This window comes from Ambystoma mexicanum, chromosome 4q, assembly GCF_040938575.1.
Source record: "Ambystoma mexicanum isolate Mex_15411 chromosome 4q, UKY_AmexF1_1, whole genome shotgun sequence".
Taxonomy (NCBI): Eukaryota; Metazoa; Chordata; class Amphibia; order Caudata; family Ambystomatidae; genus Ambystoma; species Ambystoma mexicanum.
In genome coordinates, this window is record NC_090928.1 from 1,261,421,962 (window position 1) to 1,261,445,179 (window position 23,218).

Genomic DNA, 23,218 nt, shown 5'->3' on the forward strand with positions numbered 1-23,218 from the left:
GGTTAATCTGGAGCATTACCTACTTGATTGTACAACACGTAAGATGAAACCTGTGTTGTGAAAATATGAAGTGTCCTGATGACAGAACCAATTATGGGCCTGTGGGACATGGTAAAGCCCTGTCTAAGGCTTCCATCTCCAGGTGGCTCTCCGGCTGTATCACGCATTACCATCATTTGGCCAGCAAACCACTACCAGGCTGGCTAAGAACCCGTTCCACCAGAGCCATCGCATAGACTGCAGCGTCTCTCTGGCGGTCCCCTGCTCGACATCTGCAGGGCTGCTACATATAGGTCTACCCACACCTTCACACGATTCTGCAGTGTCAACAGGGATTCCAGGGAGGAGTCCCGGCTCCGCCAAGCAGTGCTTCGCAACCCGTTCACATAAGGTGAGTCTGTTACAGGGTAAGTGTATTGCTTCTGTGAGCCTTGCCTCCTCCCGTGGTTGTGTATATTGTGAGAAACCAAAGGGTGTCTCACCTACTAGTTCCCGGGGATCACTGTCGGGTCGCCAGGGCACATCCATCGCCTTTGGATCCAGACCCTGAGGGTGGACCAGTGTGGGAGGATCACCAGGGTTAGGGGTCTTCGGGGAGTGGGAGGGTGAGACGACCGATGGTGAGACGTGGTATTCCCTCCCCCCTTCCCGTAGCCATGACCCATCCTATTTGATAGGATTCTCCAATGTCCCAACTCCCCCCCCCCCCCCCCCCCCCCCCCCCGCCCCTTTTCTACACAAACACTGGGCTGAGGACAAGGGCGACAGAGTAAAGAGGCTAACCCGTACAAATCCCATTGTACATGTCCTGCTAATCGGGTCAGGAACTTGACTTTAATCACGTACATCTGATGCCCATTAGCTCTCCCCACATGGATAAAAGGCGTAACGTATAGCACACTCTGAGCAAGGTGGAACACGCAAAAGAGCAGAACTTCTGGGACAAAGGCGAACCTACTGGAGCAGAGCGGCCGACAGGGACGAGAGCGAAGCATAGAGAAACCCAGGAGTACCCTGCAGGAGGTTGTTGCCTCCAAAGAGCCGTCAAGGATACGTGGAGAAGGCCAAATCTCTGACCAGAAGACTGCATTGTGTCTAAAGGGCGCCAGTGACCTTCCCTGGTAAACGACCTGATAACGCACTTCCCAGTTGACAAAGAGCATGCCATCTCCACAGAGAAGCGACCACGCTCTAAGGAGAGGGCCAGGTCAGACGAACGGCCGTCAAAGAAACACAAGCATTTTCGCCGAAGGCTATGAGACGTCAATAGGGCAGGGCGTCCCCTTGGTGGGGTGACAAGAGGCCCTTCAAAGCCCCAGAACAGCCATCCTAGCCCGGTAAAAGCCAGTTGTTGACGGGCACGACCCACTGTTAAGTAAGTCGACAGAGAAATTGTTAAGTAAGTCGGCTGGCAGACCAGTCCAAACACCATAAACACAAGTCCAAATCCGCGGAAGGATCGAAGGTGTCGTCTACAGGGATGATAACATCGAGGTCAACGTCAGACGTACGCAGTCCAGCGGCACATTTGAAGTCCCCGGGGCAGGCCAGGTGCTCAGGCCATAAGGGCCCTCTGGCCACATCGACTGTCACCACTTCGACGGATGCATCCTCATCGATGGTGCTGCTATCTAGGAAGCCTGTAGGGCACAAGCCACCCGGACACAGTAAAATGTTGTCCTTGTCAATGGTGTTGTGATGCCCCGCAATGAAAGATGGCTCATCAAAACCTGAACGGCTTGTCTACAGACGTGTCAGTGAGGCAAAAGCACAGGACAACGGGGCACCAGTCGCAGACGTCCACACAAGGTAAATTCTCGTTGACGGATAAGAAGTCCCTTGAAAAGGCAGCTCGGCATCTACGAAGATACTCGTTGACGGAAAAAGAAAAGAAGCCGCATGGGCAGGTTTCCGATCTGTAAACCCCAAAAGTTATCTTGTTGACAGTTCAACGTGACACAATAGGAATCAAGTACATTGGGAGTGTTACGTTTAAAACAAGAAACCAAAGGTGGTAGCCGTACTGACGTCTGGAGGAGGCGATTGACCCGCTGAATGAAAGCGATACACCTGGACACCCACACTCACGGTAAGACTTTCTCGAGGTTACGCTAAGTAGAATTACCTCTTATGATAGAATTTTCGGACACACCATGGGCCTCATTACGACCCAGGCGGTAAGTTACCGCCTGGGTCGTACCCTTACCACCATGGCGTAAACTATGTTTACGCCATGGTGGTTGGTGATTTACCGCCCCATTCCAAGGTGAGTGGGGCGGTAAATCCCCATTTCCCATTTTACCCTTCCCCATTCCCATTTTTGCCCCATAGGGCATAATGGGAATGGGGAAAGGCGCTAATTACGCCACCGTAAATTACGGTGGCGTAATTAGCACCAAGGTCCCTTTGCGGCATGGGTTTTAACGCCTGCAAAAAGCAGGCGTTAAAATCACCATCCTGCAAAGGGACCTTGGAATCGGGCGTTAAGGGTCGGCGCCGTTTACGGCGCCGTAAACCCCTTAACGCCTGGGTCCTAATGAGGGCCCATGTGTTACTTTTGACTTTTTAGTGAGAGTAGATTGTCTAAGTGGCTGCGCTTCGAGTAGAAGGGCTTTCGTTGAAAACTTCCTGAAACCGGCAACGCTTACTATGAAGAGGCATGGTTTTCCGTTTGCTTAAAGGAGAACAAACAGCAGTTATCGTTCGCCGCCATACGCTTAGGAAAGCTACTAATTGAACATGGTTATTAAGCATCCATGATGTAACAGGAGACTTATCTCACTCTTAATAGACTGGGAGCATAAGTTTGATTAAACCTGATGGGGTTTTACAAGATTCTCATGGGTCCATTGTTACCGTTTTTATACCCTCAGGTAACCAGAGTTATGCTGGTTGCCCTGGGTGGTGAATAGACTTTGGGCAAGACCAATTCCACCGCTTGCCCCACCATTTCGCTTAAAAGGACTTCCGATGCATTTCGCAGGACATACACAGCTCCAGTAGGAGGAGCGAATGAAACCGAGGGGTTAAAGATATCAAATTCATGTTTAGCTGGTAAGGAGACATGGCTAATACAAGCCCATGGCTTTAGTGGGGGGATGACAAAACTAACTGTAAAACACCCAGGTTGTTGCTCAGCAGTGTTTTATCTAATTCCAGTTTTCCAGATTTCAAAACACCTAGGAGAATACTCAGTTTTAGCGACCCACGGGTGGATGTAATGATTCCAAATTGCCACTTGCGATCGGAAAAAACATTGCAAGAATGGTAAGAAATGTAGTTAATGTTCTATTTTTTCCAGCAACACAAATCTAAGCGGTTAGAGAAGTTTTCTAGTGTAATTACTCGATTAGGGTACAGCATGAGTGAGTTTATATTGTACTTTGTAAGCGCACCCATTGGGGCCTAACATCTAGTGGAGCTTTTCAATGTTGTAACTTGAGTTTGACAGTTATGTTGGTTACCAAATTGTGGAGTTTGAAGAAGAGGAAGTCGCCAGTTATAAAGAGGAGCGGTGCAATTCATTTGGCACCACGCCTATGTTGATTTATTGAAAATAGACATTGTTTGAGATTGACTCACAAACATATTGACAATTTATATCCAATGTTTATTGCTTTGTTATAGGGGAAGACATCCATAGTTGCACAGGTATCCGATATGCTCAAGGATTGAAGACTTGTGACATGAACCTAATTAGAGCATGAACTAAAATTGATGTTTAGATTGCTCAACAAAGTTAAGGGTTGTGTTGTACAAAATCAAAAGCCCCTGATGAGTTTCTTGTAATTCTATATATCAAAATCCTAAGGAAAGAAACATGTTGGGCACATATCTCTTTATATATTTGTTTTTTATGAATTGAGTATGAATTTGGTATGTTTAGAATGGTGTGAAAGTAGAGTAGTGCTTTTTGAGTGAGGTATGTCCAGTGTGAAGTTGCACAGCACTAGTCACTTTAATAGCGAGAGACTTATTCTCCTTTTATCTGTGTTTTGTACAGACCACTCTTGTTGTATTGTGTACATTAACTGAACTGATGGCTAGTCAATCATTGCCATGATTTTGATTGAGTAGTATAACTATTAAAATATATATTTTTGCCAATTTGCCTAGCCTATGTGTTTTCAATGCCTATAGTAAGGCGGTAGTAGTGAATGTCTTCCCTCTATAATTAACTTTATAAACCACAAGCGTATTGTGTTTGTCGATTTAAAGGTTACTCACCTATTTGAAGGGACCGCTTGGTGGTTCACATTTCCTTTGGCCTCCCAAAGTTGTTGGTTGACAGTTCAACCACCAACAGCCGCCCTCAGGCTACGCAAGCCTTTGGAACAGGTTGGTGCCTCACCAATTACTCCAATTGCCTACTCTGAGGTAATTCCGGAGGAAATACTGCAACACGAGATATATTCGAACTTCAGGACACAGCACAAGCAAATGCAGTTTTCAGGCTGAGTCGTCAGTCCTAATACAGGAAGCAGCCCCAAGCAGGCCAGCTACACCAGGATGACCCATTCCGGTGGATGATCAATCAGGTCAGGGCCTGCACTAACCATGTGTAGAGGTGGTGCCTCGCCCTTTCCCAGGGCTGAGTCACTTTGGCTCACACCATGAGGAAATGCAGTCATTACTGACAAACCCTCAGACCTTACTGTCATTGCAAGCCCTCCTTTTTACAGAGGGGGATTACCCGGCTAGATGCTGCGTTGATGAAACCAGCCCTACAACCGCTGGACCCACCGGCCAGGCAACCGCTGGCCTGCTAACGCCACAGCAACTCTCACCTCTTAGATCCAGGCCAAGATCCATGAGCAGGTCTGAGACTAGATCCCCACGAGACGGCTCACAATCTGTCGCTCGCCGTCCAGAGTCGAAGGGGGAGGAGCACATCACCAGTTCGACAGACTCACCCCTAAAGTGACCCACCCAAGAAGGTGAACTGACGGAAACTGTTTTAAATGTCATCAACCACCTCGTGCTCACCCCATAGGGATGATGACTGGGACACTGACTCCCCACAAGAGAACCCACCAGAGGGGGAGACTGCCAAACCCTTGCCGCCAGATCATATCTTGGCTTCCACTCAATGGTAACCAGGGCATGCATGGAGTTCGGCATCTGTAGAGGAGAAAGAAGGCTTCTTGTATGACCACATGGGCAAGAGAAGGAAGGCGGTGGTATCTATACCGATCCTCGATCATGTATGGCAGGAGGGCCTCAAGGTGATGAACACCCATTCACAACACCAGCGGTGAAGGATGGCTGGACAAGCAATACAATCCCCCGGAAGCCTCACCAAAGTGTCCAACATCATCACCTTCATCAGAGTAACTGGCAGCGGCTGGCTGTAAGGCCATGTCCATAAACAGGAATGTGCAGTGGCTCTTGACAAGGTGCACAAACAACTCATTTGAAAAGAAGGTACTGGCGATCGGGGCCACCACTGTAAAAGCAGCCAGTTCCCTTGCTATCATTGCCTACCAAGACAGGGAAATGTGGCAAAAACTGGCCCCATCCATAGAACATCTCCTGGAGGACAAGGGGAAAAGGCGATCCTCAAAAGAGAGAAAGCCTTGAACCACAGCATTAATATGGCGGTTACCTTGTGGAAATGGGGTTTAAGCAAGTGGGGAATAGGGGCATCCTAAAATGCCAGGTGTGGCTCAAATGTACGTACTTACACACTTATGTCCACCATAAGGCAGTGGACCTGGCATTCGAGCGGGACCAGCTCTTCGGCCCTAGAGGCCATAAAGACAGACATGGTTTGTTCCTTAACATCCTTGCAAAATTGCCGGTCCTTTCGTCCCTCCAGGGTATCCTCAGGAAGGCAATTCCAGGGGTACCAAACGTCGAAGGAATTTCGGCACATGCAGAGGTTGACACAATCATCCAGCTTGCGGGCGGCAGGGAAGGACTTGTCATGATGCCTACCCCCAGACATCCGGACCAAGCCCATCAGCCCCGGGAGTAGGCATGTAGACAATTAGTAAAACCTCAGCAGCCCCGGGTAGGAGCTATCTGGGTTCAGGCGTGGCGCCTTAGGCGCCAGGCTCATAGTCATTACTTACCTCAGGCAGACCATGCTGCCAATGACTCCAATCCAACATGAAGCCTGAAAGGGACTATTTTTCTACAGGGACTATTTTTTTATTCGGGTGTGGTTCTAGGGACTTCTTACCTGGGGCTACTTTTGAGGCTATTTAAACCACGCCCGACCAGCAACACACGCTTCACGTTTTTCTGCATCCAGCAGCGTAACTCTCACCGTGCCTGCAGCCTGCATCCAGTCTTCTGCCGCGCCCGCCTCGAAACGGGAGCTCCTTAAACAAAGAGGAAAGAAAGGGACAAGGTTAGAAAACAAACTTATTTGTATTCCACACCTGATTCTGGATCCATCTTGTCTCCGGACCTGTAAAGAACATCATTTCTGCACGCGCCGCACCTCCAGCTGCAGCGCTGCGCCATACTCGCCAGTCTTCACAGCATCCTTCGGGTCGGCGCTGACTCCATCATTTCTTTGCCGAACTTCGGCACCTAGGAGACAAAAAACCACCAGGTGAGCCGAGGGAACCAACAAATATAATTCTTACCACCATAGACTTATCTGATTTACCACCGGAGGCATCCTTTTGTGACTCTTCATATTTTCACGTGCCGCATCTGTAAAGAGAGACAAAACACTTTTTCCACGTGCAACATTTACCGGACAGCGCCGGGTAATAGACTCTTACCTGAGCGCCACAAGAGCATCTTTTCACAAGCTAGCTGCAAGACAAGAAAGGAAGGGGGGAACAAGAGTGAACATCGGACATATTGAACTCTATGAACTTAATACTTACTGGTCCTCACCAGGAACCTCAGAGTCAATACTCTCCAGAATTCTCCCGAGCCTTCCAACCAGTGAAGTAACTGGAATCGACGCGCCCCTGCAAATCCATGCAGGATGGAGAGCTCATCTTTCAAGAATATAAGGTGAGATTGCTGTGAGGGCATTTCGGAGGTAATTAGTTGGGGAGGTCTGTGGGGGTGCCATCACTTGAATCCACAAGTGGCTAAATCTATCTCTCCACTTGCAGGAGAATATTTCTACGGGTTAAGCAGACAAGATTAGGAGGGCAGATCCAGTCAGTCATCGCTGCACTACGCATCACGTGGGTGGAGACCGCAGCTGTCCGGGTCCGACCGACGCCCCTGTGGGAGCCAGGTTAGCGTAACAGAACGCAAAGCCCATCTACAAATCCCCACCCGGGCGTTATGGTAACCTCAGAAACCGACCAAATAGCCCTATTGTTAGGGGAACTTAGGGCAGAAGTGCACTCCGCGCGCCAAGAGACTAATGCCCTCAGGAGAGAACTGATTGTGTCAAAGGAGCGCACTGATGATCTTGCTAGACAATTACTGCAAAACCAAGCTGGGAAAACACCATTACCTGGAGACCAATCCTGTGCAAGTGGTTCTACCAGGGAGCATTCCTTTAGCTCCACCCGAACGTTTTGCTGGGGACCCAAAAAAGTTTGCTGTGTTTATGAACCAATGCCGCTTGCACTTTTTATGCAGACCTGGAGCTTTTCCGAACGACCAAACCAAAGTAGCCTTTGTACTACCATATCTTAGTGGCAGGGCCGCGGATTGGTCAATTCCATTAGTTACCCAGGATGACCCTCTTCAGGATTTTCAAGGTTTTCAATTGAGCATGTAAAGACTATTTGCCAGACATTCACAGGGACAGGCCCTGGATAACGAACTTTTATCATTATGACAAGGTAACCAGGATCTAATAACCTATATCGCCTCTTTCAATAGGTTAGTGGTGGAAACCGGATGGCCAGAGGTAAAACTAATTACATTATTTCATTGTGGACTTCGGGGTGAACTCAGACGTTTTGGCCAAAGTTGTGAACCCACCTCAGGATTGTGCAGAATATATAGACTTAGTGGTCCAGTAAGACCACCAACTTCAGAATAGAAAGGCTGATCGAGCTAAGTTTGAGAATCGGGTATTGGTTAAACCCAATGTTACCCTCCAAAGGAACAGATGTATGAGAACCGATGCAGGGGGGGGGGGGTCAAGGGACCCTTAACTCAAAAGCAAAGAGAAAGAAGACGGCAGATGCAATTGTGTCTGTACTGTGGGGCCTCAGGACATTTTCTACGGGATTGCCCTATAAAAACATCTAAAGTAGTCGGAGTTGCTGATAAAAATCAAACCGAGCCTGATTCGGGAAACGACCACGCCCGACAAGCGTAGAGGTCCGCTTGCCGACCTTGAAGCAGGATACTCAGACCTCGCACTTCATCATACCAATGGTCCTTATAGATCCAAGGCAGCCATCACGTATGCACGCAGTGAGGGCATACATTGATATCGGGGCCATAGGAAACTATGTGGACCACCAGTTGGCTTCTAGGATGAATCTGTCTCTCTGCAAAAAGACCACTTCGGATGTCATCATCACAGTCGATGGAACTGAAATTGCCTCTGGGCCTGTAACTCATTCCACTGCAGAGATGACACTATTGGGTCAGGATGGGCATCGATAGACTATTGTTTGATTTAATCAAAGCCTCGCAGTTCCAAATAATACTGGGGATACCTTGGTTGGAAACTCATAATCCTTGTATTGATTGGCGAGAGAAGAGAATAACCTTCCCGGATTGTGCACATACTTGTTACCTGAAAAAACCCTTGAACCAAGGCCTGGCCACAGTCGCTACTCCAGTCGTGCAGTTACCTCAGGAATATCAAGAATTCCAGGATGTTTTCCAAAAGGAACAGGCAAACACCCTACCACCTCACAGATCATACGATTGTCAAATCGATCTCATACCCGTTGCACAACCTCCATGTAGTAGGGTCTACGCCCTTACGGAACCTTCACCTACGACAATACTTGGACCAATACCTTGCTAATGGCTTCATTCGTCCATCCAAGTCCCCTGCATCTTCAGCTTTGTTCTTCGTGCCTAAAAAGGAAGGTGACCCTAGAACGTGCATAGACTACCGCGCATTAAATCAGATCACGGGGAGGCCACCAGGGGGCGCGCAGGCAATGGCTGCCTGAACGTGCTGCTCTCCCTGAAGCCAGGCGTCCAGAGGGATTTGAGCCCCCCCTGAGACCCCCCCGGCGGGCCCAACACGGCGGACAGGACGAGTGAACCCTTGGGGCGCCCCGCGGGAGAAAGAGCGGAGTCCGAAGACCCCGGGGTTCCCGAGAAAGGCCCCAGCGGAAGAAGACGCGGCCTGGACACGTGAACGCGTCCGAGCGGGCACCGCTTCAGAGGCCCCCTCGCCGCGACGTGAAGCCGGAGGTCCGGGAGGCCCGGCGGCGGCTCGGGAGACGGGCTCCCCCCCCCCCCCCACCACCCGGAACAGAGAAGCGCAGGTACAGCGACCGGCCTGGAGCCCCCGTGGCTGGACCCGCTCGAGCGGAGGGGGCCGGCGCTCGGCCGCCCCCATCGGGAGTCCCCCGGGCGGGCTGCCGCGGACCGCGGGGTCCCGGAGGGGGGGGGGGGGCGTGGAGAGTGCGGCAGCGACGCGGAGGGGCCCGGGCCTGCCCCCCCCGCTGGCGCGAGTGGGGACAGTCGCCCGCGCCCCAGAAACACCGCGGGGAGGACCCCCGGAACAGATCGACTCCACCCTGCCCCCCCCCCCCTGCGGATAGCAGAACTCGGGGTAGACTGGGTGTGAGGCCCCCACCCGCCGTTGGTGGGGCATGTGCCCGCCCCCCCACACACCGCGGGAGCCCACGGGCGGGGCGCCGAGGCAGAGGGGCCCTCCGCGCCCGCTGGCCCAGGCCGCACGCGACACCCTTCTACGGGGTTGGCCAGAAGAAGCCCCGGATCACTGCGGAAGACATCGAGAGGGGTGTGAGGCCCCCACCCAGGAACGGGAGGGGCGTGTGCCCGCCCCCCCCGCCCCAAGTAAAGGCTAACCCCCAGGAAATAGCCAAGCCCCCATCTGAGCCGCGGAGGGAGTTCGAACACTGACCCAGAGCGGGCGGGGATCGACACTGCTAGTTGCAGGTGATTATCAGATGAACTGGCGGGAAGCCCTACAGGGATACCGTTTCCAGGAGACCCCCAGAGGCAACATGAGCGCAGACCCCAGGGAAACCATGGCCCGACAGGAAGACGCGGCCCCTTCGTCGGCAGCAATGGAAAGAGGCTTCGCCTCGATCTTGCAGGAAATCAGGGACATGCGTTCAGATATAGCCCAGAAATTTGAAAAAATGGACCAGAGGGTGGACAAGGTCGAAGATAGACTATTACAAGTGGAGGCCAACCAATCATCAACAGCAGCCCAGGACATACAACTATGTATGAGGCTGGAAGGCCTGGAGAAGAGGGACGAAGAAAGGGCCCGACAGATGGATGACTTTGAAAACAGAGAGAGGCGGAACAACCTCAGAATTTTCGGTGTGCCTGAAGCGGAGGGGGAAACGGAGAGGGACGTCATTCGAATAGTGAAGGACATCATCACCCTCTTATTTGCAGAGGAAATGACAACCGAGCCAACATTCGACAGAGTGCATAGGGCAGGGGGCAGAGCGGGGGCCCCCCGGTCAATCTTGGTCCGATTCCACTATTACTCCGAGAAGACAAAGGTGCTGGAGGAGGCCCGAAAGACCAGAGAAATCACCTACAACAATGCCCAGGTCTCAATATACCAGGATCTTTCCTCCTACACGCTGGCCAAGGGCAGACTATGTCGACCCCTCACACTACTATTCAAGGAAAAGGGCGTGCGTTATAGATGGGGCTACCCCTTCTCCCTGAACTTTGAATACATGGGCCAACGCTCAACCCTGATCACGGAAGAAGACATCCGGAGTGCCATTCAAGAGTGCACAGTGGATCCGCACCCCCGGAGAGGTCCAGTGGGACCAGAAAACCTCAGAACGAACAGCCCCGGCCCATCCGGAGAGAGGAGAAGGCGCACCGGCGCAAGGAAATTTCGGAAAATGAACACCCCATCTCCAGCAAAAGAGGGAGAACGGCATGACTCCGAGGACTGAGAACGGGGGTAACCCACTGAATCCGGGACGGATATGCGCAGATTCGGAGTGGGGGTATATTCGGGAGTGGGGGTTGTTCAGACACGGTTGGGACACGGGGGGCAGTTGGGGTGTTATAGGCCCACCGGGGGGTGGGGGGAAGGGATCCACAAAGTAGAACCAAGGGAGCACGCGAAGGAAAGAGATACGAGGGTAATGACCTTGAGGGAGGGAATCTGGGACTATGGCTGATAGTCTACCTGCCCTGGGAGTGGGCTCCCTTAAATACGCCCACAAAGAGATCCCTGGTCTGCAGAGAGTTCAGAAGGACCAACCTCGACATCCTCTTCTTGCAGGAAACCCACTGGCCACGGGGGAAGGAACCCAGAATCCGGGGAGGAGGTATTGGGGAGGTCTTCAGTGCATCCCACAAAAATAAAAAGAGAGGGGTGGCCATCTTGGTAGCGAGGAACGTGGGTCTTGAGAAAGAGGCTGTGCTGAAGGACCCAGAGGGGCGCTACCTGATGGTGCGGGGATCCCTACAGGGAGCCCCACTTACCCTAGCCGTCGTCTACGGCCCAAATGAAGGCCAAATCCAGTTCTGGGAGGAGGTGAGGGACAAACTTAAAGGCTTCGTCCATGGGACGGTGGTGGTGGGGGGGGACTTTAATATGGTCCTGGACCCAATCCGGGACAGGAAACGAGCTGGTCCCCAGGCCCCCAGGGCACTCGATGAGATCATGGCACGGGGCTTCCAGAGGGTCAACTCGGAGCTGGGCCTGGTGGACACGGTCCCGACCCCTAGAACGGACACCCCCATATTCACTTACTACTCACCCGTGCATACATCATTTTCCCGGATAGATTATGTCCTGGTGGACGAGACCTTGTACCCATTTGTCACTGGCCATAGGGTGGATCCAGTCCCCTGGTCTGACCACGACCTGGTCCGAGTCACCATAGCGAGAGGGGGCCTTAATGAACACAGGGGAAGATGGAGTGTAACGATTCCCTCCTGAAGGACGAGGTCCTAGCCCAGGAGGTCCTTGACGCCATTACAGAATTCTTTGAATTCAATGACAACGGTGAGGTGCGTACACACACCCTGTGGGACGCGTTTAAGGCAACCCTGCGGGGAGTCCTGATCCGATTGGGAACCCGGAGGAAAAGAGAAAGGGAAGCCCAGGAGCGGCATCTGAGGGGAAAAATCGCCCAACTTCAACCGGGAGGCTCTCCCACGGAGCCCTTGAACCGGGACCGGGTGGCCGCCCTGGACGACTACAGGCTCCAACTAAAAGACCTTCTCCTCCACAAAACAGAGAGAAGCCTCCACCTGGTTAAACAAAAGTATTATGAAAAAGGGGACAGGGCGGATAGGATCCTAGCTTGGAGGCTGAGGGAGGTACAGAGGAGTAGAATGGTGAAGGCAGTGAAGAACGAGGTGGGGGAGCTGGGACATGATACTTCTCACATTGGAGAGGCCTTCCGCCGATACTACGAAAGGCTATACTCGTCTGAGTACAGAGGGGACGGGGGGGAGATCGAGGAATTCCTAAACTCCATCCAGGTCCCGTCCTTGACTAGGGAGATGGCAGAGGGGTTGGAGGGTCCGGTGACCGAGGAGGAGGTGGAACATGCGATCAGTGGCATGAAGGTGGGCACTTCCCCGGGCGAAGATGGCTACTCAGTGTACTTTTACAAAAGGTTTCGGTCGGCCCTCGCCCCCCACCTGGTCAGGGTGTTTAATGCGGTTCTGGAGGGGGGTCCTCTCCCGGACTCCATGATGGAGGCAGTCATTGTAGTGCTCCCAAAGGACGGTAGAGACCCCTCGGAGTGCTCCTCCTACCGCCCGATCTCCCTATTGAATATTGATGTCAAGATCCTGGCCAAGGTCATCGGGAGCCGGGTGGAGGGGGTCCTACCGAAGCTGGTCCACGGTGACCAGGTGGGGTTCGTTAGGGGGAGACAGGGCTCAGATAATATTCGCAAGACCATAGACCTGTTTCATTACGCCCAGGTGTCGGACCTAGACGCGAGCGTCCTCTCCCTAGACTCAGAAAAGGCATTCGACAGGGTCGAGTGGAGGTTCATGGAGCTCACGCTTCAGAAGATGGGCTTCGGGACCCACATTAGGGACTGGGTGGCCGCACTGTACAGGGCCCCAAAGGCCAGAGTCCAAGTGAATGGTAGATTGTCGGCCCCACTCCTTCTATCACGAGGAACAAGACAGGGATGCCCACTCTCCCCGTTGATCTATGTCCTAACTATGGAACCCCTGGCAATTACAATCAGATCACACTCAGACATCAAGGGGATCAGGAGAGGCGATGTAGAATTCAAGCTCTCCCTGTTTGCAGACGATATCCTGGCCTATCTGGTGGACCCAAAATCCTCACTCCCCCCCCCCCCCTCCTGTCCCTGTTGTCCGCATTTGGGCGCTTCTCAGGTCTAAAGATCAACACATCTAAATCAGTCCTCCTCCCCATGAGAACTCGGGACCCAGGCCTAGACTCCCGGGACAGTCTGGGGGGGAATAGCGGTGGGGAAGACCTCAATCCGATACCTGGGGATCTTTTTGACCAGGGACCTGCACAACCTCGCCCCTGCCAACTATGACCCCGTTATGTCACAGGTCACCGCCGATTTAAGGAGATGGGGCTCCATGATCCTGTCCTGGTATGGTCGCATGACGGCAGTGAAAATGAATATACTCCCGCGCCTACTATACCTTTTCACCGCCCTCCCCACCAGCGTCCCCGACCAAACATTCAGGGTCCTCCAGAATGCGGTGCGCGAGTTTGTATGGCAGGGTAGGACCCCGAGAACCGCGAAGGCCATTCTTACCTTACCTAGAGAGGAGGGGGGGGGGTTCGGGCTCCCTGACTTTCACCTCTACTTCCGCGCCGCTCAATTGCGCGTCCTCCTGGAACACATGAGGGAAGGGATGGGCACATACTGGTCGTACCTGGAGGACATGGATGCGCACCTTCTTAAGGTACGCGACCTCCTATGGGCCCCACCTAAATTCATCCCGAACAGGCTCAAATCCCACCCAACACTGGGAGTTCTCTGGGCAATATGGAGGGAGGGCCCCCAAACGGCACATCTGACATCATGGCCGTCCCCGATGTCATCCCTTTGGGGTCACCCACTTAGACTGGGAAACAGGGGGTTCCGTAATGCACAGTCCTGGTCAGACTCAGGGATGGAATGGGCTGGACAACTGTTTAAAGAGGGAGAATTCCTACCATACGAAGACTTGAGGACCGCCCTCGACCCGGAGTCAATCTCCATATTCGAGTACCTCCGCCTGAAGGGTATCCTGTGCGATCAATCATGGGGCCAGCGGCTAAAGAGACAGATGACCCCCTTTGAGAAACTACTCGATACTGCAACCTCCAGGAAGGGGGCGGTATCTGCAATGTACAAAATCCTTAACACAGTGGACCTGGGGAGAAGGAGGGGGTTCCGCACTTTCTGGAACGATCTGGCCGGGGAAGAAATTTCAGAGGACTCCTGGTCGAGGATATTCAAAATAGCATTCCACGGGAACCTGTTCACAGCAGACATGGAGCACAACTTTAAAATTCTACAGGGGTGGCACAGAGATCCCGTCAAACTGTCAAAAATGTTCACGGGAATATCCCCCGCCTGCCCGAGGGGATGTGACCAGGCAGGCACGAGGGGCCACATGTGGTGGCACTGTCCGAAAGCGCAAACATACTGGGAGAGGGTAAGGGGTTGGATCGCTGAAGTCACGGAGGAATTGCTTCCCCATAATCCCCTGACAGTGCTGCTGGGCCTCCCCCCAGAGGATACGGAGGTACACAGATACCCGAGAATGTGGGAAACAATGCTGATGGCCGGGAGGGTGGCATTGGCCCAGAAATGGAAGAGCAGGGAGACGCCCACAAAGGAGGACTGGATACACAAGGTTAAAAACATGTTCTTGATGGACAAATTAACAGCGATGATGAACAATGACATGAACTCTTTTCAGACTAACTGGTATGGGGTACAGCAGATCTGGGGTTGGGAGGTCCACTGAAGCTCGGGGAGGGAACGTGGATGGAAATGGGGACCCGCGTCCCGGGGGATAATGGACAACATGCAGTCAAACACGCAGTTGGAAGTTTTTTGCTTTTTTCCCGAACTCCGGCCACACAAAGTTTGCAACGCATCTCCCTGTGAAGGGGGTTCTACTGGATCCAAGTTAATGGGGGGGAGGGTTCGTTCTTATCTGGGAGGGCGGGGGGGGAGGGGCCCTTTTTCTTTTCTCTTATTTTGGGGGCTGATGACACGTTTATTTTGCGGTAAAGCTTCCAGCCTGTTTGTTATATTATGAAAATGTTAATAAAATAAAGTTTAAAAAAAAAAAAAATCAGATCACGGTTAGGAACCGATACCCATTGCCTCTGATCACCGAATTACTAGACCAAGTAAAGGACGCTTGCATCTACACTAAATTAGATCTCCGAAGGGCATATCATCTGGTACGTGTAAAGAAAGGCGACGAATGGAAGACTGCTTTTGGCACTAAGTACGGGTTATTCGAATACCAGGTGATGCCCTTCGGTTGTGCAATGCACCAGCAGCCTTCCAGTATTTTATGAACTATTTCCTCCGTGAACTCATTGACGTCTGTGTTGTATACATAGACGATATTCTAGTGTACTCCTCTTCAGAATCGGACTATGTGAAGCACGTTCGTGCAGTCCTTGAGAAACTACGCCAGCACAAGTTATATGCAAAATTGGAAAAATGTGTTTTTCATGCTAGGAAAGTTGAATTCCTTGGATTTATCCTGACTCCAAAAGGAGTCCGAATGGACTCGCGAAAGGTGGACGCAATCCTCAAGTGGCCATCCCCCAGTTCAGTTAAAGGGGTACAAAGCATGCTCGGATTTGCTAATTTCTACCGCAGATTCATTCCGGATTTCTCACTTGTTGTACACCCTATCACAGCACTTTTGCGAAAAAACAAACGCTTATTGTGGACCAAAGAAGCTGAAAAGGCCTTCCAAGAGCTGAAAGCGAAATTCACGTCTGCACCTATCTTAAAGCATCCACGCCCCGAACTTCCATACATAGTTGAAACTGATGCATCCAGTTTAGCCATGCAAGCTGTCCTGTCCCAGAAGGATCTTGAAACCGGTCAACTTCACCCAGTAGCATTTTGGTCCAGAAAGTTCTCGGCACCCGAGTTAAACTATGCGGTTACCGATACAGAATTATTAGCCATCGAATCCGCCTTCAAGGCTTGGCGGCATTATCATCTTGGTGCCAGGCATACCATTACGGTGATCACCGGAACTTGCAGTATTTAAAAACAGCCAAGGCCCAATCGTCGTGTCAACTTCGATGGGCATTGTTCTTTGCCGAGTTCGATTTTGTGATCACTTATCGACCAGGTTGTAAAAATGGCAAGGCAGTTGCCTTATCCCGAATAGGGATGGGAGAAGCATATGCGAACGCGGAACCGGTTCCTATAATTTCAGAACAAAGAATTCTTGGCATAACCACTCTACAGACACTAGAGGATATTCAAGTAAAGATCCAACAACTCTTCGATCCAACAGCCCTGCAGGACTGGGTGATGAAAGGCCCGGACTACTCCGTCATCAATGACCTTCCTTATTATCAAGGGCGACTATTTCTATCACACAAGGAACTACAAGAACTAGTCCTCTCCAATTATCATGACACCCTGATGGAAGGACACCCAGGTATCGCAAAAACTGAAGCTAAAATTAAGAGACAATTCTGGTGGCCCACCTGGCGAAAAGACGTAAAGTCATTTGTAATGTCTTGTGGCATTTGCGCCCAAAACAAAAGTCAGAAGAAAAAACCCGCTGGCCTCTTACAACCTTTTGGATATTCCACCTACACCATGGCACACCTTATTGTTAGACTTTATTACAGATCTACCTCCATGTAATGGATTTTCTAGTTATTGTGGATCTTTTTTCCAAGATGGCCCACTTTATTCCTCTAAACTAAAGGGATTACCTTCTGCTTCAATTCTGGCCAAGAAATTCCTCAAACATTGTTTGAATAAACAGATTTCCTTCGTATTGGTCTCTGACCGAGGTAGTCAATTCATTTCACATTTTTGGAAGAAATGGTGTCAACTGGCGCAAATCGACGTGAGGTTATCAACCAGTCACCATCCCCAGACCGATGGTCAGACGGAGAGGACCAACCAGACCCTTGAACAGTACCTACGTTGCATGCTACACCAGACCGAAAGTAATTGGAAAGATATTTTATGGATTTCCGAGTATGCATACAATAACTCTGTACATTCAGGAACCGGACAAAGCCCCTTTTTATACCATATATGGACATCGCCCTCGAACCTCAGAATTAGATTCGCCTCAGCATTTAGAAATGCCTGCAGTTGGTCATTTGCATTCTACTATTACACAAGCCTTTAAAAAAGAGGCAACAGAACATTTGAAACAAGCAAAAGAGAAATACAAGAAAAATGCTGATCAACATAGAAGTGAAACTCCACAATACCAGATTGGGGATCAAGTTTGGCTGGCTGGCAAAAGAATATTTCTACGGGTTAAGCAGACAAGATTAGGAGGGCAGATTCAGTCAGTCATCGCTGCACCACGCAACACGTGGGTGGAGACCGCAGCTGTCCGGGTCCGACCAACCCCCCTGTGGGAGCCAGGTGTGCGTAACAGGACTCTACAGTGACCATACACCACAGCCCAGCCAGGTAGAGGGACAGGTCTCTAGGTATGCCCACAACTGGAGGCTCATAACATCGGACAAGTGGGTCCTGGACACCTTAACACAGACCTTTTACAAGAAGCACCCCGCCCCTTCCACCAAACAAACTCCCTCCGGCCTCGGCGCACAGGAAGGTGCTCCTCGGAGGTGCAGCTCGTGCTACAAAAAAGGCCATAGAAAAGGTTCCCAGAAGATTCAGAGGAAAGGGAGTGTACTCCCGGTATTTCATCGTCCGCAAACCGAACGGAAAGTGGAGACCTATTCTGGATCTACGGAAACTGAACAAATGTATAAAACGTCAAATGTTCACCAGGGTCCCCTTGCAGCAACTAATAGTCAGCTCAGCATCACAACTATCTGGTGTCCCCGTATCTCCAGGAGGTGTATTTTCATGTCCCCATCCACCCACAGCACAGCACAGAAAATGCATACGGTTCGTGGTCCACGACGCCCACTGTCGGTTCCTGGTGTTTCAGTTTGTCCTGAAATCAGCACCCCACACATTCACAAAGAGCCACACACAGGTGGGCACCAGTTTCCTCAGTGAAGGCCACCATCACTACCCCTATTTAGCAATTGGCTGGTCCGAGCATCTACCATGGCAAAAGCGAGGCAGTCCACGGCAGCAACTGTGCGTGTCCTCCAGAACCTGTGCTTTTCCATCAATTACAGAAAAGCTTCACTGCAGCCGACGAAGAAGCTGGTGTTTCTTGGGGCAGACTTCTTTTTTTAGAGGAACCCAAAGTGCGCCCATTGGCAGAAAGACTGGATACCCTCCGGGCGTTACATCTGACCTTCACACCCAGCAGGTGGCTGACTGTGTGCCTTTGCATGTGACGCCTCAGAATGAGTCTGTCCTGCATACCCTTCATTCCACACTGCAGACGCCACATGAGGCTGCTGCAGGAGTTCCTGGCGGCGAACTGGTCCCATGTCTCTGGATCATAGGGCGACAAGGTGCAAATCTCTCCTGAACGGACGTCACCGCTCCAAAAGTGTGCCGACAAGACCAAAATCAACAAGGCAAATGCATTCCAAGAACCAGCACCACGCAAGACGCTAGTCGTGGATGCCTACCTGCAGGGATGGGGCGCACACATGGACCAGCTACACATCTGGTTTGTGGGCTCCCCACAAAACGTCTCTGCACATCAACGTGCTTGAGCTCGGGGCATTCAGATGAGCACTCAGAGTCCTGACAGACAATACATCTAAGATGTACTACCTGCAGAAGCAGGGAGGGACACAGTCCAAGACCCTGTCACAGGAGGTGCAGAGCATCTGGCACTGGGTCATCTCTCACAGCATTGCAATACAAGCGTTTCACCTGCCGGTAGTTCAGAACCCAACATCTGACAGCCTCAGGAGGCGGATGTCCCAGAGCCAAGAGTGGGAGCTCAACCGCTGCACAGTGCAGTCACACTTCCAGCGATGCGTCACCACCTATCAGTGGATTTGTTTTCCACATTTCACATAAGAAAATGTGCAAGATATGCCAGCAGGTCCACCGAGCAGGGGTCAATGGGGGAACGTGTTCGATTTTCTGTGGGACGCGCTGTTCCAATTTGCTTTTCCACCCTTCCCAGTTCTACGCCAGACAGTTTGCATGATCAAGATGCACTCATGCAATGAAATCCTCATTGTGCCTGACCTGGCCCCACCTGACGTGGTACTGAGACTTCGTCCAGCTGTCGGGGGACCAGCCAATCAGGCTCCGCAATCACCCAAAAATCTCACAGGATAAAGGGAGGGTACTACATCCCGACACAGTCCCTGCCCCCAACTGTGTGGCTCCTGTAACCAGAGGCTTGACACTCTCAAGAATCCAGGGATATCTCGTCGGCGGCTAGGGACCACTCCACGAACAAATCTTAAAGCCTTAAGTGGAAACGGTTCTGTATATGGTGTGCAGGTCAACATAACGCCAACCAAAATGGCATTAACCTGAGTCGGGTTACGCCAGAGATGATACTTCCTCATCTCTATACAGGCACACCTGGCCGCCTTATCCAGGTACACTAGAAGTAATAGCATCTCCCTTTATGGCAATAGGGTGCGCAAGCATTTCCTAAAGGGTTTGTTCTGAAACTGTGCTCCAGCGAGACGGACCTTGTCGGAGTTCAGTGTTGTCGTGCCTCATGAAAAAGCCTTTTGAGATGATGGCCAAAGCCTCTTAGAGATTTATCATGGAAGGTAGCGTTCCTGGTGGCCATTACCTCAGCCAGACTGGTCTCCGAGATCCAGGCTCTCGCATTCAACCAGCCTTACCTGCGGTTTCAAATAGTTAATACGTTCCTGATCTCTAACCCGTGCTTCATCCCAAAGCTCCGGAAAGTCGTTCACAAAACATCGCTTTGTCTGTTTTCTTCCAAAAACTGACGTCACCGGCAGAGTTGGCACTACAGTCGCTGGACGTCAAACGGGCACTAAAGCCCTATGTCGACAGGACTCCGTCCTTTTGAAGTTCAACGCAACTCTTTCTGGCGTACGGACTTACCAGTAAAGGCAAAGCACTGTCAAAGCGGGGCATATCAGTATGGATATCTTCCACCATCACCTTCTGCCATAAATCGGCATGAAAGCCTCTGCACGTTCCCCCACATTCTCACTCCTCGAGAGCCACAGCAACATCTTGGGCCGGAGTCCCGATTGCTGACATCTTTCAAGCGTCTACCTGTTCAGTGCCTCATACCTTTACAAAGTAGTACTGTTTGGAGAGGCTGCATGCTGTGGACCTGCAGACAGGGAGAACAGTCCTGCAACGTCTGTTCCAATCAGGTACCCCCTTATGCTTTAGGTTGAAAATGTTTTTTTACCTCTCTGCACCTCCCAACTGCAACGTACTGCTAGTCAATCTATTGACAGCATGTCAATCTATGATAGATCCAATGCTGGAGCAGGAGTACATTTCTTGCCTGTAATTCCTGTTTTGCAGCATTAGTATCTTTCATAGATTCACGTGCGCCATCCTTTCACCCTCTTGGAACGTAAAAGCTGTTCATGCACCCTGGGATTTCAGTATCACTGGTCAGAATCTGAAGGGAGGAAGTGGAGGGATAGGGGGCTAGCGCCCAACTACATGAGGTCCCATTGGTTGGAACCAAAAGCATGCATAAGGAAGGCGACAGCCTACACAATCGTTTTTCTGGTTTTCAGCAAGGGAAAGGGTAGCAGAGGATTCCCAACCTTCCCAACCTACTGCTGGGGAATATTCACAGTATGCAAATCTATGAAAGATACCAATGCTGGAGATTAGGAGTTACAGGTAAGAAACATATTTCTAAGTGAGGGTCATCACTTGCTACAAATGGAGGTTGGAACATTCTCCTGTAACCAGCGAAGATGGGACTAGTCATGATGCCCATATTGCCAAAGTATTTTGGAGCCTTACAATAGTTTTGTGTTCCTTATTTGGGGTATGTTCAAAGTTCCATCTAGTTTCATTTTATTCAACATACAAAATACTTTGCAAGATGATCTTGTCTTTTGTTTAGGAGTGAACATTGGTGGAGTTGGATCTTACATCTATGACACACCATCTTTAACTCCTAAAAGCCTATCCCCATTGAGTCTGGCCTCTACAACTCTGCTTGTGTCAAGATCTGAAGACCCCATCGAAAAGCAGGCTCACAAAAGTGCACTGAAGGGTGAGTGGAAACGTGTGCTTAAATAAGTGCTAATGTTTTAAATGAATATTCACAATTTAGGAGCACAGTTCATAATTCTTTTATTTAAAAAAATCAAACTATACATAATTAGTTTTACTTCGTCTTCTATTTCAATCTTTACTCTGGTCATGCTGTACTACACCATCATAGGACAAAATAAAGCAAAACTTCCAACACTGGATAAACACAAATCTCCAATGGATTGCTCGTTATAAGCTGACTTGAGTGACTTCTCTAAAACCTATAGTATTGATATTTTCTTTTACTTCATTTTATATTCTACGTGGGTATGAATTGCATGCGTTGTACCCAAGCACTCTGCACAAACCTGGCTGTTTTATTTTCTAAAGGGCTCCCTCATTTTGAATTCCAGCCCAATAGGGATTCAGTTTTATAAGTAATATCCCCCCGCCCCCAGTTATCCTGGCGATGAAGCTATATATATATATATATATATATATATATATATATGAGACAGATATGGTGTGGGGGGACTACATTGAACAGTTTGTGAACTGTGTTCTTCCTTTTAATAGTTTACATTGTGACTATTCCCAACTGTTCGGCTGGGCAAAATGAATGCCTGCCTTGACCTCCTCAACGTGTTGAAAAGATGTGAAAGGGGGGGGGCTACGCACTTCGATAATAAAACTGACAAATCACAAATCTATCCATTTTGGAGCAAATATCAATTGATTTCATTTTTTGGAGAGGTGGATCTTAACTTGCGTTTCTTGAAATTAATATCTGCTAATTACACGATTCCCAACTGTTATCTTGTGAGCCAATCTGAGTGATCAACCTAAGGTGAAGCGCCCTGTGGCATCGGCAGGCCAGAACGCTATGCATTGTTGACGTTAGTGGGCAACGGAGACAAAAATCTGCAGTACGCATTTACAAACACTTTTCTGAATGAAAGACACAGAAGACACTCGGTGTACACCTATATGTATTGTTAATTGCTTTGCTGAAAACACTTTATTGTATTTTACTTTAAATCAATGAAAGGAATCACTACTTTAGTAGATGGGTACGTTGTGTATTAAAATGCACATTTTTAAATAAATTAATCGCTGCCATTCTAACGGTTTACAGTCCTAAGTATGAAACAAAAAAAGCACACATCATTAACATACTTGTATGTCCCGTCCCCATTCCTCCATCCTTGTGGGCATCCCCCCAACATGGGGACAGTACCGGAACATTTGACAGCGAAAAAATGTGGCTTCCCTTTCAAATTTAGTTTAGCACCCTGCCAACCGGTGCCTCACCTCAGTCCCTTTTTCTGCACGGACGGTGTTGGATCCTGGCAAGTAGGCACAGAGTTTTTTTTAACTTTACGCTTGCGCAGAGTTGTTTGTTTTTCAATATTCACCTCTCTTCAGTGTCTCGCCTCCCCACTGCATGTCGGTTGAAGGGGGATTCACGAGATGTGTGTCCTATCGCTTGTTCATGGTCTGGGGCCCGACCTCTCCTGAGATGCGTGCACAGCTTGCAGCGCTCTCTCTCGATCAACGGGCATTGAAGAATCAGTTGTCATGTTGGAGGGAGATCTTCCACACTTCACCTTCAGGACCTCACATCAAAACAAGGGAGGCCCATTGTTTAGTACGGCTTCTCAGCGCAGAGACTCCTTCCCAGGGCATGGATTCTTTGGATTCAGGTTCTGACAGGCCTGAGGCCAGACCCGAGGCCAGCAAGGCTACTGGCTCTCATGCTGAGGAGCTTACGGCCTCGGAGGGGCTATCAAGTTCGCCGTCCTTATTGACCCCAAGGGGCAAAGGATCACCATGTTCTACCTTCAACA

The 23,218-nt window shown here is 50.4% G+C and overlaps 1 protein-coding gene across 2 annotated transcripts in view; it reads left to right on the forward strand.

Annotated features, from left to right (window-relative positions):
* Window positions 1–23,218, forward strand: part of CRIP3 (cysteine rich protein 3) — a 1,016,009-nt gene that overhangs the window by 221,142 nt on the left and 771,649 nt on the right. For both annotated transcript variants that reach the window (XM_069608868.1, XM_069608869.1), the window contains exon 4: window positions 21,238–21,390. In XM_069608868.1, the coding sequence (XP_069464969.1) occupies window positions 21,238–21,390 (153 nt within the window). The remainder of the gene's footprint in view (window positions 1–21,237; window positions 21,391–23,218) is intronic.